This window comes from Glossina fuscipes, unplaced genomic scaffold (assembly GCF_014805625.2).
Source record: "Glossina fuscipes isolate IAEA_lab_2018 unplaced genomic scaffold, Yale_Gfus_2 26, whole genome shotgun sequence".
NCBI lineage: Eukaryota > Metazoa > Arthropoda > Insecta > Diptera > Glossinidae > Glossina > Glossina fuscipes.
In genome coordinates this window covers 7981925-7998228 of record NW_023998421.1, presented here as the reverse complement: position 1 = coordinate 7998228, position 16304 = coordinate 7981925, and the positions used below count along the sequence as shown (strand labels likewise).

The window sequence follows — 16304 nt, the reverse complement described above, 5'->3', positions numbered from 1 at the left end:
GACATTGGCAATATTTCTATACGATTAAGATGGTGGGTGTTCAAGATGCGCTTTAAGCGGCAAGTTATAAACGACAGTTTTTTTTTTGAACATATAGCCATAGTATTAAGTTATTAAAGTCTTTGATTTAATAAATAAAAAACATTTACTCTCACATTCTAATAAATGTTCTTTTTTAATATAATACCATTTACTTAAGTAATTTCATCAAATAAATATTAATGAATGATGTGTAAAATTGAGAAAATTAAAACAAAAAAAAAAACAACTAAAACCTCCGACATCTTAAATAAAAATTCGAAATAAATGTTCTTTAAAAGTATTTGTTTAAATTATTATTTAAAGTAATTTAAGGATTTTCACAAGTTAACGAATGCAAAAAAGTGCACGCCAAAGTGTGTGCTTTTATATCATGCATGGTCAAGGTTAGTATATATATATAAAAAGGTTAAGTACAGCGCGGGAAGTAATTCATAAAACTCTTTGCAAGAATTGCGGTGAATATATAATTAACTTACGGCGAAGAAAGTGCAAAGTGCGTAAATAAACATATTAATTTTATTTATTAAATATATTACTCATAACGGTTGCTTACAAAAGAAACGATGAATGAAATGATATGTCGTAATCGTACACAATTTTTCAACGATACGTTAATAAATCGGAATTTTTCTGTTGAATACTTTTCAGATAAAGAGTAAAGAGAGCCAAACACCAAAGCTGCGTCAACAAAGCGTCACTTCTTACTCATTGCTTCTTTATCCATACGACAAAACATACTTGACTTGACAATGACTTGTCATTAATCACAATATCTCAACTTAGTTCACGTCGGTATGCGTAGAGGGACATAATCTTTCGCAAGTGCATTCAGTTTTTCTTTTTGCAATGAATTTTTTTGTTATTAGATGATTTAAACAGTTTCCACACTAGCGACGACTTCATCTGAATTAATCTTTCACAATATGCCCACTCGTCAGTTTATCAAGCTTAACCCTTTTTTTGCCGCCAATTCCAGCTTGTTGGATCCATTCCTGAACTAATGATCGGAAGGTTTTTCAAAGTGTATGAAAGATCACCTGGCGTAGTTTATTCTACATAATAAACCGACTTATGGAGCCCACTTCCCATTACTTTGAAACAATATAATCTTGGAAAAGTTTTGTTATGTACCAAACTGAACAAAGGGCAGCGTTTGTTTTGTCAACTGCTTGAAGTAATTTATTCATTTGTAAAGACATTACATATTAATCTATACGAAGAACATATGATCTCAACAATTTTAGTCATCGGTCTTGGAAATTGAATTCAGTCTCTGAATTTCTACGCGGCCTGAAAATGACTGAGTATTTTAATTTTTATCGCAGTAATTTTTTATACGCAGCACTAAAGGATGGAGTTATGTTCACTTTGCCAAAGCATTTCCAACAAGCAGAATGAAGCATCAACGACTCCTAATCAATATCAAATTCTGATATGATATAAGCAAATCTGTAGATCTATGTCTATAGCAAACATTTTCCAGTTATAGAAACTTGCAAGAAAATTGGCTGCGTAGTCTAGTTAATAAGAAGCACAACATTCGAATCGGTTTACGCGAACCCAATTAATAGTCCGACAGACCATATTTTAATTAGAGTTGCCGTTGACCGCAGATGCAGTAAGAGATGGGTCGGTGAAGACACAACTCTCTCTCTTTTTCTCTCTATCTGTCTGCACTATATTCTACTTAAACGTCACTGCATTCATATAAATACAAAGAATATCCTTTGAGGGACTGGTTATATTTAAAAAAAAGGCGTTGACCGTGAAATTGCCGCATAACCAACTAACTATTGGTCGCGACTATCAAGTTAATGTTCGCGAGCTTAAATCTCAGTACGGTTTGGCCATACTTGGGCATGGCTACAATGAATGCTCAGCCATTAATTTAGATACCCAGTGGAACGTAGCCAGTCCGCATCTACTTTTCTCCCCGACCATTACCGCGGCTTACGTACAGGGGACAAGGACAGAGAACATCCCCGGCCTTAGTGGTCATATTTAAACGAAAAAAAAGACGGACTTATTTTGTTCATTACTCACAGCTGGTAAAACGATGATTCTACAGTAAAGCAGCAGGCGTACAGAAACGGGCAACCGGTATTATACGATAATGAAACTTCATTTTTTTTTTCAGTTTTTTTAAGCTGAAGCTGGTGTGCGGGTATAGAGTATTCGCCCGCAGCCAAACGTAATTTTCTTGCCCGCTTTCCACTGCGTGTAGAAGAGGGAACAGTGTCATAACGCACTTTATTTAGAGAAACATCGCGATCAGTGTTTATGTACAAATTTGTGTAGTTTTTCAGATATCGAATAACGGACTTACCTAAAAAACGGACTTGTAATGATTCTTTTTTGCAATTTATTTATTGAATGCATTAGTTTAGATAATTGGAACGAGTCGTAAAAATCGCAAATTTTTTCAATGTTTCAATACAACTCATCGCTATGTCATGTATATAATTGTAGTTTGTAAAAACATAAAATGAATTTAATTATTTAATGGTTGCAACTAATGCATTGTAAAAATTTAGTAGTTTGCTCACTTAATATAATTTTTGTAATAAAAGCTCGTAACTATAGGACAAGTAATTAAAACTCAAACTCAATGCTCTCCATATTTTACGCAAGAATGTTGAAAATAACCGCTTAATACATTAAAATACTGAACAGATGCCACCGTAAGCTTAGTCTATTGAGCTGACATCATTTCCAAATTAATGCTTGCTTTTCTGATATGTACCAACAGGACGGTACACTGACCATCTCAAGCTCTTTGTAATGCTCTGAAATACGCATAGAAATGATGACCTGACTAACTTTTAATCGAAATCTTGATGGTCCTAGCCTGCCACTGCCACTAGACGACGGTAATCCATGACTGTGCCAATGGTTGTCACTTGTTATGGTAATAATTTCTTTATTGACATGGGCTTAATGACTGCTGAAAAACTACTTGTGAGACTTAATTTGGCCAAAAAAAAAAAAAAACTCAAGATATCAGCGCCCATGAAATTCGACATTATACTGTAGCTACAAAAACAAAATTTAACGTATTATATAACGAAGAAATAAAATACCTTCCATCCACATATCGGTTGATCATCAAATAAGAAAGCTTTGCTTTATTTTTATATGAAGTGTGTCCAAGATTCGCCATAGGGCTCTCTGTTTTGTGACTTGTTAAAATATATATTTGCAAATGTACAAAAAAAAAAAAAAAACAAGTAAGAAAACTGTATTCGATTGTGGCCGAATTGTTTACATCCACCACAAAAAAATAGCAAAAAGAAAGATTTGATTCCGTTACTCTATAATAATAGGCAGCTAAGGCAGCGAGGCCGTTTTTCTTTTTGCAATTTTTCCTTCTTTTTGCCCAGTTTAATATGTAATGTGTGCATATCCTTTAATGTATGCATATCCTTTAATGGACCTGACCTGTTATCTATGTCAATTTGCGCTCAAGTATTTTCAATATTTTTACTAAATTCGAGAACGATATTTGAATTTTTGCTGTCAGGAGAAGTTTTATCACAGGCGGACGAACGGACGGACCTGCTTTTGCCGATTCAGATTTTGACACTGATCAAGAATAAAGACACTTGGGAGAGTATTTGAACTTTCCTTCCAGATGTTGCAGATGTTGTGAGAAAATGGGTATACCTCCTTTCGTCAATGATGGGTATAAAAAGTAACGAAGCATATCTCTCGGTGAAATATGTAAAAAACCAAAGCATGTACTGTTAGCAAATTAGTGAATAAGATGTCTCATCGTTTCGCATACAAGATCTAAACGTTTGTTAGTAGTGTTCGTTGAAAATTAACGCGTATCCATTAGGAAATTTGCACTCAAAGCCCCACCAGTTGACAGAAATATCAACCATACTATATTTGAAGAAGGCATATAAGGAACATAGGTTAATAGGTATAGAGAAATTCATTAGAGGAGCAGACGTATACTAGGTTTGCGTTCCACATAACGGCCGCTGTAGAAGACATGAAGGCGCCATGATCCGAATCCAATGCAAGCATTCAAGTACCTGCTGCACTTCTGTCTTATTCTGGCATCCTGGCAACGAGACAACTTAGGTTCCCCAGTGGAGTGTACTGTGATAATCTTAAAGGCTTTCGCAGTAGAAAGATTACGATTTCATGCGTATGTCGAGTTTATACGCAAAACCAAATGTGAAGTAACTTACTTTCGTCGCATATGATATAAAATAATCTTAATAAACACATTAATGAAAATTTTTTTAATAAACAATTTCTATAGAAAAATGTATCTAAAATTTATAAAACTTTTCATGAAAAACTTTTAATCCCATTATTATCATATTATTATCATTATAATAATTATCATATTATAATTTACTTACCCTAAAGCAATAAACTCTTGAATGGAAAGGGAAGATGATTAAAATTACCAATTAAGGCCATCAGCTCTTAGAATATTTGAACTTTTGGTCAGTTTGTGTATCCTATTAATTAATTAATGTTCATCTTCGAGCTCCACAATACCTTACCCTGAAACCTGGCAGTGGTATACTATTTTCTTAATATTTTTCCAACTCGGCTTATGTGCTTATGAAGTGGGGTGATTTCCTCCCTTTTATAAAGCCCAGAAATACGCCGAAGAGACCCCATGACGCATACACATTTGGGTCAATCAAATTATATTTCCATGTCCATCGGTCTGTCGTCTGCTATTGATCCACTCATCCTCGCAAAATTTAAAATGGAATAGTGGAACTTCTGAAATGCACACTTACATTACTTACTGATAGCTGAAGGCCTTGAAATCTTTTATATTCATGTGACAATGTAAAATCGCTTTTATTCTATGAATTATGAGATATTTAAGGAAATCGAAAAGATTGTAATTTTCCTATTGGGTTCATTGCTGTATCTACCACCACCACCAAATGCGAGGGTATTAGATTCTTTTTTCCGTTCGTAGTACAAAGAAACACACATTAGAGACATCACCATGTATATACATTCTTCGCCAGCTCAATTGGGAGTGTTCAGCCACCAACCTGTCTGCCGCCTGTTTTTGAATCTCTAAACATCTTAAAAAATCTAAATAGAGAGCTAAAGCTTGACGTATATAAAGGTTGAACTGGTCACTATCTGGTCCCACATCTTTCTAGTTATCATCGTGCTACACATAGAGGGCACGCGCCTTGACTAATAGGTCACATTAAAGAAAAAGAAAGTAAAAACAACTTCACCCACATTAGAAGAAACCTATGAGTTACAATTCATGGATCTCGGTGCAAATATACATAAACAACACGACCGCAGTCCAATAAACTGTAAGAAAACCTACAGAGGACGTTGATTTAAAAGTTGGTATAAGACTTTCCTTACTATATGAGCTGATTAGACAGACAACACGCCTACATCTCAAATAATCTTACAATTTTCAACTATTGAAGGTATCGAAAATTCGCCGAAACGAATTGTATGTGAAAACAAACTCAAGTAGAAAAATAACTCAAAAGCACTCTCTCTCCTAGAGCGTATGGTCATCAATAAAAAGAGAACGCACAAATTTTCTCTTATTGAGTTTAAAGCAGTTTATATCGAATAGCATTCATTAACAACTCTACAGTTAACAAATTCAAGCAACAAAAAATCAGTTTAGTTTTAAACAAAAGTTAGACGAGATAAATTGTTGAGATCTAAAATTTAAAAATTTTGCAAAAAAAAATTAATTATGGCTAATATTAAATATATATTCGCTTTGACCGTCATCGCCGTATTAGCTGGCACAAGTATAATACAAAAAAAAAATTTTTTTCATCACAATATTTACATATATATATATATGTATGTAATGTATATTAAATAAATTACTTTTTTAAATCGTAGCCTTTGCAATTCATTGCTATCAATGTGAATCAATTTCGAATACAAAATGTGGTGAACACTTTGAAGCGGATGATGTTATGAAATATGATTGTTCTCGAGTAGCACCGCCTAGATTTTTGCAATCAATCTTTCCAATACGCAATGCCACTGGTTGCATGAAGAAAACTTTAGAAGCCGGTAAGTACAATATATATGATATTATGTTTATATACAGATATAAATATATACATATATATATATATGTATATATATATATATATACATATATTTATATATATGGATGAGTGGTTGGCATTGAAATGATGTCATTTTTGTTTTCAAATTTCAATTTCACAATGTTTGGGATAAATATAACTCAAAAAACAAAGTTATTAAACAATTTTCTTCTTTCTTTTTGCATTTATTTGACTTGGGCTCAATTTTCTTGAACTTTCCATACGCTTCCATAATTCATAAACTCGTTAACTGGGGCAACTAAGCCAACTGAATTTAATTATATTGTTCGCAAGTTTTCCTAAGGCTCAATTAAAATAATCTTTTAATTAATTCAATTAAGTTAAAAAAAAACAAATAACATGATTAGCATATACCAGGTTTCCCCAAACCCTAATGAGCAAGGTTACGATTATTATAATCGCAAGCGGCTGACAGCGGTTTTAATTTGAAAATCATATCACGAAAATGCTTAGTATTTGCATGTTTTCGCATTAGAGTAAGCAAATTGTGCGACTTCGCGCGATATAAACAAGTTATCTTAGCGCTTGGTACGCACGTATACTTTAACTTGCATGAATATCGTGAGAATAAATTGTGTTTTGAATACTTTTATCACGTCATCTCCCCCAATGGATACGTTCGGTACGGGCAAGGTGTATGACAAACAGTTGAAGTGTATGAAATATTACGAATACTGGTGGATCGAGCAAAATGCAGTGTTTAGGTAACGTAAGATATCTTCGAAAGTTTAACATCGTAGTGCGTAGTGCGGTGCTCAAGTTGGTTAGACGAAACTCAATTGGTTCATAAGTTGAATGCAAGCGATAACTTGACCCCCCCGCCCTCCCCTCGCCACCCAACACTCCTCGCCCGGTCGCCCCCTCTCCAATCTGCCCGCTAATCCTGCATTTGAGAGGATCTACACTAAAGCTGGAATACTAACTATAAAAACATCTAAGGCCTTTGAACCTAGTAAATCAAACAGGTTCCTAATTCCACTCGCGAAGGTCATTCCTTTCATTCTGTACCTGAAAGCCACCTGATCTCTGTTATTTTCATAATCTGAAAGAGAATGCCTTCAAAGTTTTGAATAGAATTTTGTAGAAATTCTGATAGATGTCTAGCCATTGGCAATCTACTGAAACTAAACTGAGCTAAGGCTCTTTGAGATTGATTTTTAAAATGAGAAGATAGTTTTAATAAAATCAATTTGAAACCTGAGATTGATCGACCTAACGGTTTTTCTGCGTCGCACAAATTATGCCAAAGCCATCACACCTGGCCCTTTAGCGGCAAATACAAAGCGCTAATAGCTAGTAATTGCCGCTTACCTGTTGTTAGCATTGTTTGAAGTCATCGCAAAACTATGAATGATGCGCAATTGTATTTCTTGACATTCATATACATACATATACGCCTACTGAAGTTATTGTTCTCAAACCTGTGAAATTTTTTTTTTGCAATGTGTACAATGTACCCAAAGTCGTTTATATAAATTTTTTTTTTTTGCAAACATACAAACTAACTTATTAATTATAGGGGGCAGTATTTTCAATATTTAAATTGTATCCAGAATGCAAAGCGATACGAGTTAATTATTTTATACTTTGAATTTTTTTTCTCAGTTAACGGTCATCCACAGATAATACGTTCCTGTTATTTCGGTGAGATTTCCAATACTCAAACGGGCTGCCAAGCGGATCCATCGTTGCCTTTTGTCAAACAGCTGTCCTGTGATGTTTGCGCGGATAATCTTTGCAATAGTTCCAATGCTGCGGGTCCCATGGCATTGGCCATTGTAGCGTTTTTCACTCTGGCACGTTTGCTATCTTAGATGCTTGAATATCCATTAGATTAAGAAACTTTTCACAAAATCTTCACAACAATCTCTTTTTTGGTTACAATCCAAAACAGTGAGTAAGCAATTTCATAAGTAATTAAAAGCATTTGTATATCGAATAAAGTCAGAGCCTCTTAAAGGCTTTTCAAATTAAAAAAAAAAAAATCGAATATTATTTAATTATGTGAGAAGAGGTGATTGCAATGAAACGTGATTTGAAAGAAATCAAATAAATTTTGCCAAAAATTTTTAAAAAAAGTCTTCTTAAATGGTTAAGGATACAATCAATATGATCTCATGGTATGGTAGCGCACATACAAACCAATTATAACCTTCTTATTTGTTTTATTAATTATTGGGTTTAAATCAATTTAAAACAAATTTTCAATAAAATTCAACAAATGTAGAAGCGAAAAAGCTCTTCCAGAAATATAAAAGAAACAAGAACAGTATAGTCGAGCAAGGCCAGATACTAGACTAGACTTCGATTAATACAGTTATTCAATCGTTTTGGTAATAATACATCAAAAAGTAAACATTATCCTTATGCAAAGGCATACTTTTCATGAAAGCCCTTACATGGGAGGAATCCTTAAATACCTGGTGGTATGCAAAAAATAGATCTAGGTGGGCCACACTCGGTACGATTGATTTCTTTGTCACTTTACTATTATGAAATAATTTTTGCCATGAATTATTAAAAATTATACCTCTTTACTATATAACGCATCCGTTGTCACAGGAACCTTTATATGAGCGGAGCGGAGGGGAGGGATTCCAAAAATTGGCCCAGCCGAATCTGTCAATGCAATTCGAATGTCCAAATATTACCCCCATATATTATCCCATAAAACCACTTCTCAAAATAAAGTATTGTACGTGGAGTCGTGGAAAGGGTGGACCGATCCAAAACATTTTCAATAGCTTTCGTCCTTGCAACATATTTCATAAAAATATTGATTGAACACAAGAAAATAAGGCAATGGACCGAAACGAACCAGAAAGCAATTCTAAACCAGCAGCTATAATAAAAGGTGGATCCATCATAAACTCTTCTGAGTGTTGCGTACATCTGAACAAACTTGATATCCCTTGGTGATCCTGATCTTTCTGTCATCTTTCCGGAAATTGAGGCACGTTCTTTCTGTTCTGAGTGGCATTCCGTTACTGCATTTACTTCACACACACACTCTAATAAAAAATTTCCTTTTTTACCTTTTTTCAGGTCGTAATTCATTTATTGTTGGATGCATTTTTTATTAACAAATCATCAAAGACGATCTTTAGACATTTTCACAAGTTCGCGTTTACGTGATTTCTTTTCACTTTTAATAAAAATAAATAAAATATTGAAAAGAGAATTAAATCGACGATCAGAGCGAAAACAGAAGATATTAGGCGCCTATAAGTTTTCTCTTAGAGAAGTCCACCGGCACTTTGCCAACTACAGGGAAAAATTGAAAAAAATATCTTTCTGATGATTGAGAATCTTCGAGAGATGCAATGCGAGTAGGGGCACTTTTCAAAATGAGTACGAAATGAGATAAGAAACGAGAGGTAATCTGCAGAGTGAGCTCCAAAATATAAAAAATTTCTGAAAAATTCTTTTAAAAAAATTTGGAAAATGAAAATTTAGTGTAAATTAGAATGCTCAATAAAGCACAGCACTTACATTTTTATAAACAAAAAAAATTCATTTAAAATAAAATAAACAAAAAGGAAAGAGTATTAACCCCGCGCCTATATCGGCTAAAAGCGTGAAGCAAGAAAGTATCGGTTTTATCATGTTTTGAAAATATTCCGTAATAAGTTTTTATTTATATATATATATAAATGTACATATTTTTGAATATGTGATGAGATGAGATGTACAGAAAAATATATATATATATATCTATATATATATATATACTTTACACCGTATAAATAATGTCTGACGCGACTTAATGTCTTTTTTTTTTCATTGCGTGCGTTAATAAAAAACAAAAAAAATAAAAATAAACAACGGTATTGCATAAAAGGATTTCCTTTTTTTTATTTATGAATGAAAATAAAAAGATTTTTTAATGTTAACAAAATGCACAACTTGCTAATGGTATTGGCTACAATTTCTCTGGTGGCAACAGGTTCGTTCAAAACTTGACTTATCTAAGTAAATATTTGGTTTAAAAATTTCCTGATTTTTTTTTTTTTATTTTTGTTTAATTATCGGTCAAGTTTCTGCGATTAAATGTTACTCATGCGAATCGGTATACGAGATCAATTGTGGTGAAGATTTTGAAGCCGAACTTTATTTCAAATTGGATTGCGACCATATAGCGCCGCCCCGTTACCTGCAAATTGATAAAGAATTTCATAATGCCACGGCATGTGTGAAAAAACTATACACAGGTAACTAACAATAAAATGAATAGTGAATTTTCGATGTCCATCGCGATAAAAATGCGAAAAATTGAAATTAGTCTTGCCTCGAACCTCGCCAATGAAATGTAGTTTGTGTTAAATTTTTTTTTTTTTTTGGAAAATTGTTTTATGACACTTTGAAGAATTGCTCTGCTTGGCATATTATACTTTATTACACGTTACAAGGTAATGTTTATAAGGTCACAATGACCGTCGTGACTGCGTAAAAATAAAGCTAGTATTGCGTATATTATTGCACCCTACACAACTTGTGCTGCATGGGTGCGGCTATATGCAAAAAGCAAAAGTACTTGAGGTATACCAAACTTTTATAATACCGATCAATTCAAGGTCACTTTCTGTATCGATCTAAGCTTGTCCGACCGTCTGTCCTTCTTGTTTCCTTGTGTTCAACAGGACGCAATTTTGGAAATATTTCTGCCAAACTCGATAAACTGAACTACTTTTGCACTTCTTCGACTACATCGAGTAAAAGGCCTTCTGTTGAAAAGTCGTTATATAAATAACTGTGTTGGGTGAAGTGGAGTAGGCTATTGAATGATGGGCCATGACCGTGTTTTTAATTATTAACATTAAGTAAATACGTGCAGTTAGAAATTGCAGGCGTGTCAGTCTGTCTGAAATGTTTTTTTAGAATACCTCGATCAGTGCTAGCACGAAATGTTTCACAAACTTTGAGTTATTATAAAGCCATTTCAAGGCTGTTTATTACTTGTCAATATTATTAGTAATTCCAGGCGAACTGCGCTAACTTTCCTTAACTTTTCTTCGACAAACTTAAACTAAGAATTATAAGCTACGGATTTCAATATTAATTTTTTTGGCTACAAAAGTTCCAACAGTACGCAATAAAATGAGTATCTATGTCTAGGTGGGCTCTTATACTCTATAGATAACTTAAATTTTAACGACTTGTATGTTTTTACTGAGCCACTAAAGCGTATATTTAAACGAGACAAACGTCACGAGAAAACTGATGCTTGCAGAGGCTTTTCGAGGCTAAACTTTGTTCATTATTCATTGCAAATATCCATCAGCAATAGAGTAATAAATTAAAAAATCAATTTCATTTTTTTTTTTTTCTTTTTCAAAGAAAGGGGTATACAGAAAATTATGCGTCATTGTTTCTTTGGCAACATTAACGATACTGAAGCCGGATGCCGTACAGATCCCTCGTTGATGTCTATACAGGAATTGGGCTGTTATGTATGTGACGATGATAATTATTGCAACAAAGCCAATAATCGATATGATTTTAAAAATAATTGGCAAAAATATTTTACGTTAATCTTTGCATTAATATTGGGAAAATTCATAAATTTATGAAATGATAAAAATAATGAATAAATGAATTTTACATACATTTTTAACATTAATATTTATTTCACTTAACTTTAATTAATAATTAGAGAATTCTGCAAAAAAATGAAGCGTAAAGATTTTTGAAACCGTACTCTGCACTACTAATCTATGGAGAATTTTTCGTCAAAGACGCTTTTCATCGAATTTTTTTTGCCAATAACGCGGCTCTTTCGTCAGTTACATAACACATTGCACCAACTTAAGGAAATTACATGTCAGAGACAATCGAGTCATTCAATTTTTATCAAAGAGATGCCTCATAGTTTCTCATAATACCTAAATTCAGGCCGTTAAAAAAAATCTTACGTACCGTCGTTCCACTAACTCTTTGCCTTTTGCTTCGTTCTCGTTTTTCTTCGTTATCTACCACTCCTTCCTTAACTCGTTAGTTAATAATTTCAAATAATATATCTCGACGCAGAAGATGATGAAAAAAATGCAATGTCAACATAGCAAAGCAGAAAATTAATTCTGCCTACCTCTTAAATACTTTATCACGCATTAGGTAGCAGACACATTTTTGTAGAAAACTTTTATTCCCTTATCATCACAATATTCGACGATTACAAATTGGAGTCTGATGAAAGCAGAAAGACATCACGGCATATGGCAAGACTTTAATTGATTAATTAATGTTTTATATCGATTTAATTTTCAAAATAAGTAGTACACAGATGTTTTATCAGTCCCTTCAGTCTCCAGTTATTTTCAATAACATACAAATATTTTTATTTACAATTACTTAATCGTAAGGTATTTCCTAATAAATTTATTCAAGAAATTTATTGGAATGAAGCAAAAATTCTGCTCGATTATCCAATGAAACTGAGAAGTAAATAAGAAGAAGAATTATTAACTAAGCAAAAATTTCGTCCACATTCCTTTCCACAGCTTAAAAGCATATAGAATTGAATGAAGCTAAGCTTTTCTCCTGATTGTACTGTGTTTTTCCCCATACGATTTCTTCCTAAGCAGAAAATAATATGCTATGTTATTCCGTATATATATATATATATATATATATATATAGTCACTACTTTTAGGTAGTTGCATAGAATCGAATAATAAATTCAGTGCAGGTGTGAAAAATTATTTTTAAATTGCTGTTGTATAATGCACTAACAGACTGACTATAATTATTAGCAAGTTTAACTAATTACAAGTCGGGCTGTGCAAAAACAAATGTATATGTCGTCTTGCCTTCTAAAGCTTTCCATGTATTTAGGCTTTAATATCTATATCATCCATATATTCTCGAAATTTTCATATCTTGCACCACTTGTCGCGTAAGCACGTGTTGAATTTGCGCACACACATGCAGCACAGAGAAGGACTTGAGATAAACTCACCTCTTACTACGCCTACTAATTCAGAGCCTCTTTCTGAGTTGATCTGAGCTTGTCTGTCCGTCTGTTCGTCATGGCGTCTTGTGTTCAATTTATAGATTGCAATTCGTGAGATATTTTTATGAAATTTATCAGTACCCTGGGGTGTTTTGGCTCTAGGACGAACACTGTTTGGAATGGTCCCGTTTGCGCCAATGCTTCGACCACTTCCCATTGATCGCCCTTTTCCGAAAACTCGTTACATGAATAACTGCGGAGTGGTGTAGAGCATAATGGAGGACCAGACCAACTACAGTGTTCTTACAAAGCGACACTTTTGCACGTAATATAAATTTCAATGATTTTGAAATATGTTATAATAAGTTATTCAGAAACGAATCAAGGCCTTTTTCAAAGGCAATATATATCAAGTTTTAAAAATAAAAACACAGATAGGTATAGATATATATAAAGCAAAGTCGAATCGGCTTATCTTCTACTTACTACAAATTGTATTTTGCTAATGCGTAAAATATTAGCGCAAAAATCGTATAATTTTGAAAAACGGAATTTATTCAAAAGTAATAATATCACATGCACGCAAAATGAGGTGTGAAGCCTTCTCCTTATGTAACAGTACCAGTATATTGTCATTTCATCATATGTAAAGATATACCTTATGGCATCTTGATGCTGCATAGACATAAGATGAATGCGACTCAAGAACTGGCTCAGGTGAAACAATATTTCAACGCATGGCGAATCATACCGGAGAATCCGGCGATTTTCGTAAAAAAAACTTTCTGTCAAAGTTCACGTATTTTTCAAACTGGCAATGCGAAGGTTTACATACAATGTAATGGTGTTGTGGAAATGTTATGTTTTCTTCTTCTTCTATTAGCGAAACAGGTGGAATTATAAAAGGCGATGATGGCCACTACAGCAAACCAGTGATAGTATCGAGTTATTCAAAGCAGTCCAGTGGGGATAATAAATGCTGTTCTGTATACGACGTGAGAAGAATTTTGAACTCCGCGAGTTCAAACAGTTCTTTTAAATTTCAATGCTTTACTCAACCTAATCAGAATCATTTTCTCTTCTTGAACTAATAAGCAAATTAAATATATATATGTTCATTATTTACTTTAGCTGTACTTACATCATAATGCCCCAATGAATGTTTACTTAAATCTATGTTTTGATTAATGCAACTTTGAGCTTACCCATGAGATATGACGGAAGTGTAAATTGAATGAAAACCTTGCGATCCTGATATATTCAACTTTTCAGTCTTTCGAAAGTTTTGATATCTGTTTCTAGAATAATGTGATGAAGTTATGCGGAGTGTATAGAATGAGAAAATCAAATCGAAAGTAAATATAAACTTTTCACTTTTTCACAAGTCGCGAAATGTGATAAACAGACATTCTTTGCTCATATTTGAATTATGAATATTTCAGGCAGAAATGCGTAAATGCATTAATAAAATGTTATTAGCAAAATGCAATAATTATAATATAAGCAAATTTTTGTTAATTTTTTATTAAAGTTCTTTTCTCCCCTTTTTCTTTTTACTTTTTTTTTGTTTTTATGTTTTATTTTGCTTTCTATCAAAAAAAATTGTAAACAACATTTATATATTTTTTATGATTATAAATATTATTATAATTTTTATAAATATCTATAATTATACTCTGCTTTTTCTCTATATGTTTCCTTTTCTTATTAAATAATTTTTTATTCCAATAAATTATTTTTGAAATCTAACGAATTTAATTGAAAATGATAGCATTTTTATTATTAAACGGAAATGATCGGATATTAAATACCTTACACTTCAAGAGAATATGAAATCGAGTCTTATTAACTAAGAAAATATTTGAGAAAAACAAAAGTTTTGATCGAGCTTTGATTAAAACATTTGCTTCAGTTTTAATGATCTAAGCCTTAGATTTTAAGCGAATACGTATAATGTTCGGGTCTACATTCAACGAAACTAGCAATATATAAACGGTATATAAAAGAAATGATTACATTGCATCTGAAAGGGAAAAATTGTAACTGTTTAGCAACCGAAACAGTAAACTCTAGCAGACAACGCTCAGTATCACTACCAAAAATGATGAGTTTATATTTGTACTCTTCCTCTTTTGGTGAAAGCAGAAGGGCGACGTATCAGGAACTTCTCAAGCATAACAAAAATCTTCTTTAGAATATTACTAAGAAAAAGAAATGTACTTGCGTACTAAGGAAAGTAGGTTTGCATTATATCAAACGGCCTTTATCATGCCTTATCGAACTTATCGGTCACTTGTCGCTACGATCGCGCACAGCATTATGTCTAAAAACCTGTCCAAAAAAGCTTAAAAGCCCTGTCTTGTTTTAGAACATCGGAGTTTATTTTTTACTTTCACGCTTTCCTCCATCAATAGCTCGTGAATTATAGGGAAACTTGATACGAGTGCAAACCTCCAAACATCTAATATTTCTTAGTGTGTGAAGTAAGAAGATTTCAATTATCATTTCTGTAAAAAAAAAGAAAAGTCCCTTCCTACTGCATGATTTGAAACAGAAAAAAGCTTAGAGCCAAACATTTTTAGAAAATGTACATGATCAACTTCCTTTATTCGTTTATTCTGTAAAAAAAATTTTGCACAAAACCCTTCAAAGTTTTAACCAGCACCTGAAAGGAAATTTTTTTAAAACAATTTAGTGGGGAACTTTATAAAGGTAATTAATTCCAAAGAACTTATTAATATAAGTGCAATCAAAGGGACGTAACCATCTCTTTCTTGGCTTAATTGCTTCATATTCGCAGCATTTTGCTTTAGTAATTTTCAAGCGAAAAGTATAATTAGGAAAATAATTGGATTTTTAAATTTTCAACTTAGTTTAAAAAATTTATTGAAATTTCCTAAAAAAATCCTTTTGGGGCATACGATTTTGTTAGCCCACCTTCTAGCGAATCTTCTTCGAAGAAATCAATTATTCCCTTAAGTTTTCGTTGTAGAGTTCATTAATTTTATTTATATTTGCTTTTTTCCCATACATGTATATATATACATAAATTGTATATATATATATATATATATATAAACATAGAAGTTGCATAGCATTATTATATTTGAGAGAACATTTTCAAGTAAATTTATATTTATTGTTCAAGTAAAATATGATTAATGAAGTTTTGTGCAAATTAAAATAAAGGAAAAATTATAGAG

At 32.7% G+C, this 16304-nt stretch overlaps 2 protein-coding genes across 3 annotated transcripts; both read left to right on the top strand.

The window, feature by feature from the left end:
* Window positions 1-5648: 5648 nt before the first annotated feature.
* On the top strand, window positions 5649-9105 carry LOC119635521. 2 transcript variants are annotated; one of them, XR_005247066.1, is made up of 4 exons: window positions 5649-5819; window positions 5917-6093; window positions 7758-8045; window positions 8715-9105. XR_005247066.1 is itself a non-coding variant. In XM_038030349.1 (3 exons), exons 1-3 carry the CDS (start codon window positions 5762-5764, stop codon window positions 7964-7966), a joined length of 444 nt encoding a protein of 147 aa, XP_037886277.1. In that variant the 5' UTR covers window positions 5649-5761; the 3' UTR covers window positions 7967-8324. The 2 variants fall into 2 exon arrangements, 1 of the variants encoding a protein (XP_037886277.1); XM_038030349.1 differs by lacking the exon at window positions 8715-9105 and having other exon boundaries at window positions 7758-8324.
* A 908-nt stretch (window positions 9106-10013) lies between these two features.
* Window positions 10014-11668, top strand: LOC119635494 (the record flags this gene model as incomplete). The annotated part of the gene is made up of 3 exons (XM_038030316.1): window positions 10014-10098; window positions 10190-10363; window positions 11490-11668. Coding segments are annotated over exons 1-3 (435 nt in total), but the record flags the coding sequence as incomplete, so codon positions are not given.
* Window positions 11669-16304: the final 4636 nt, after the last annotated feature.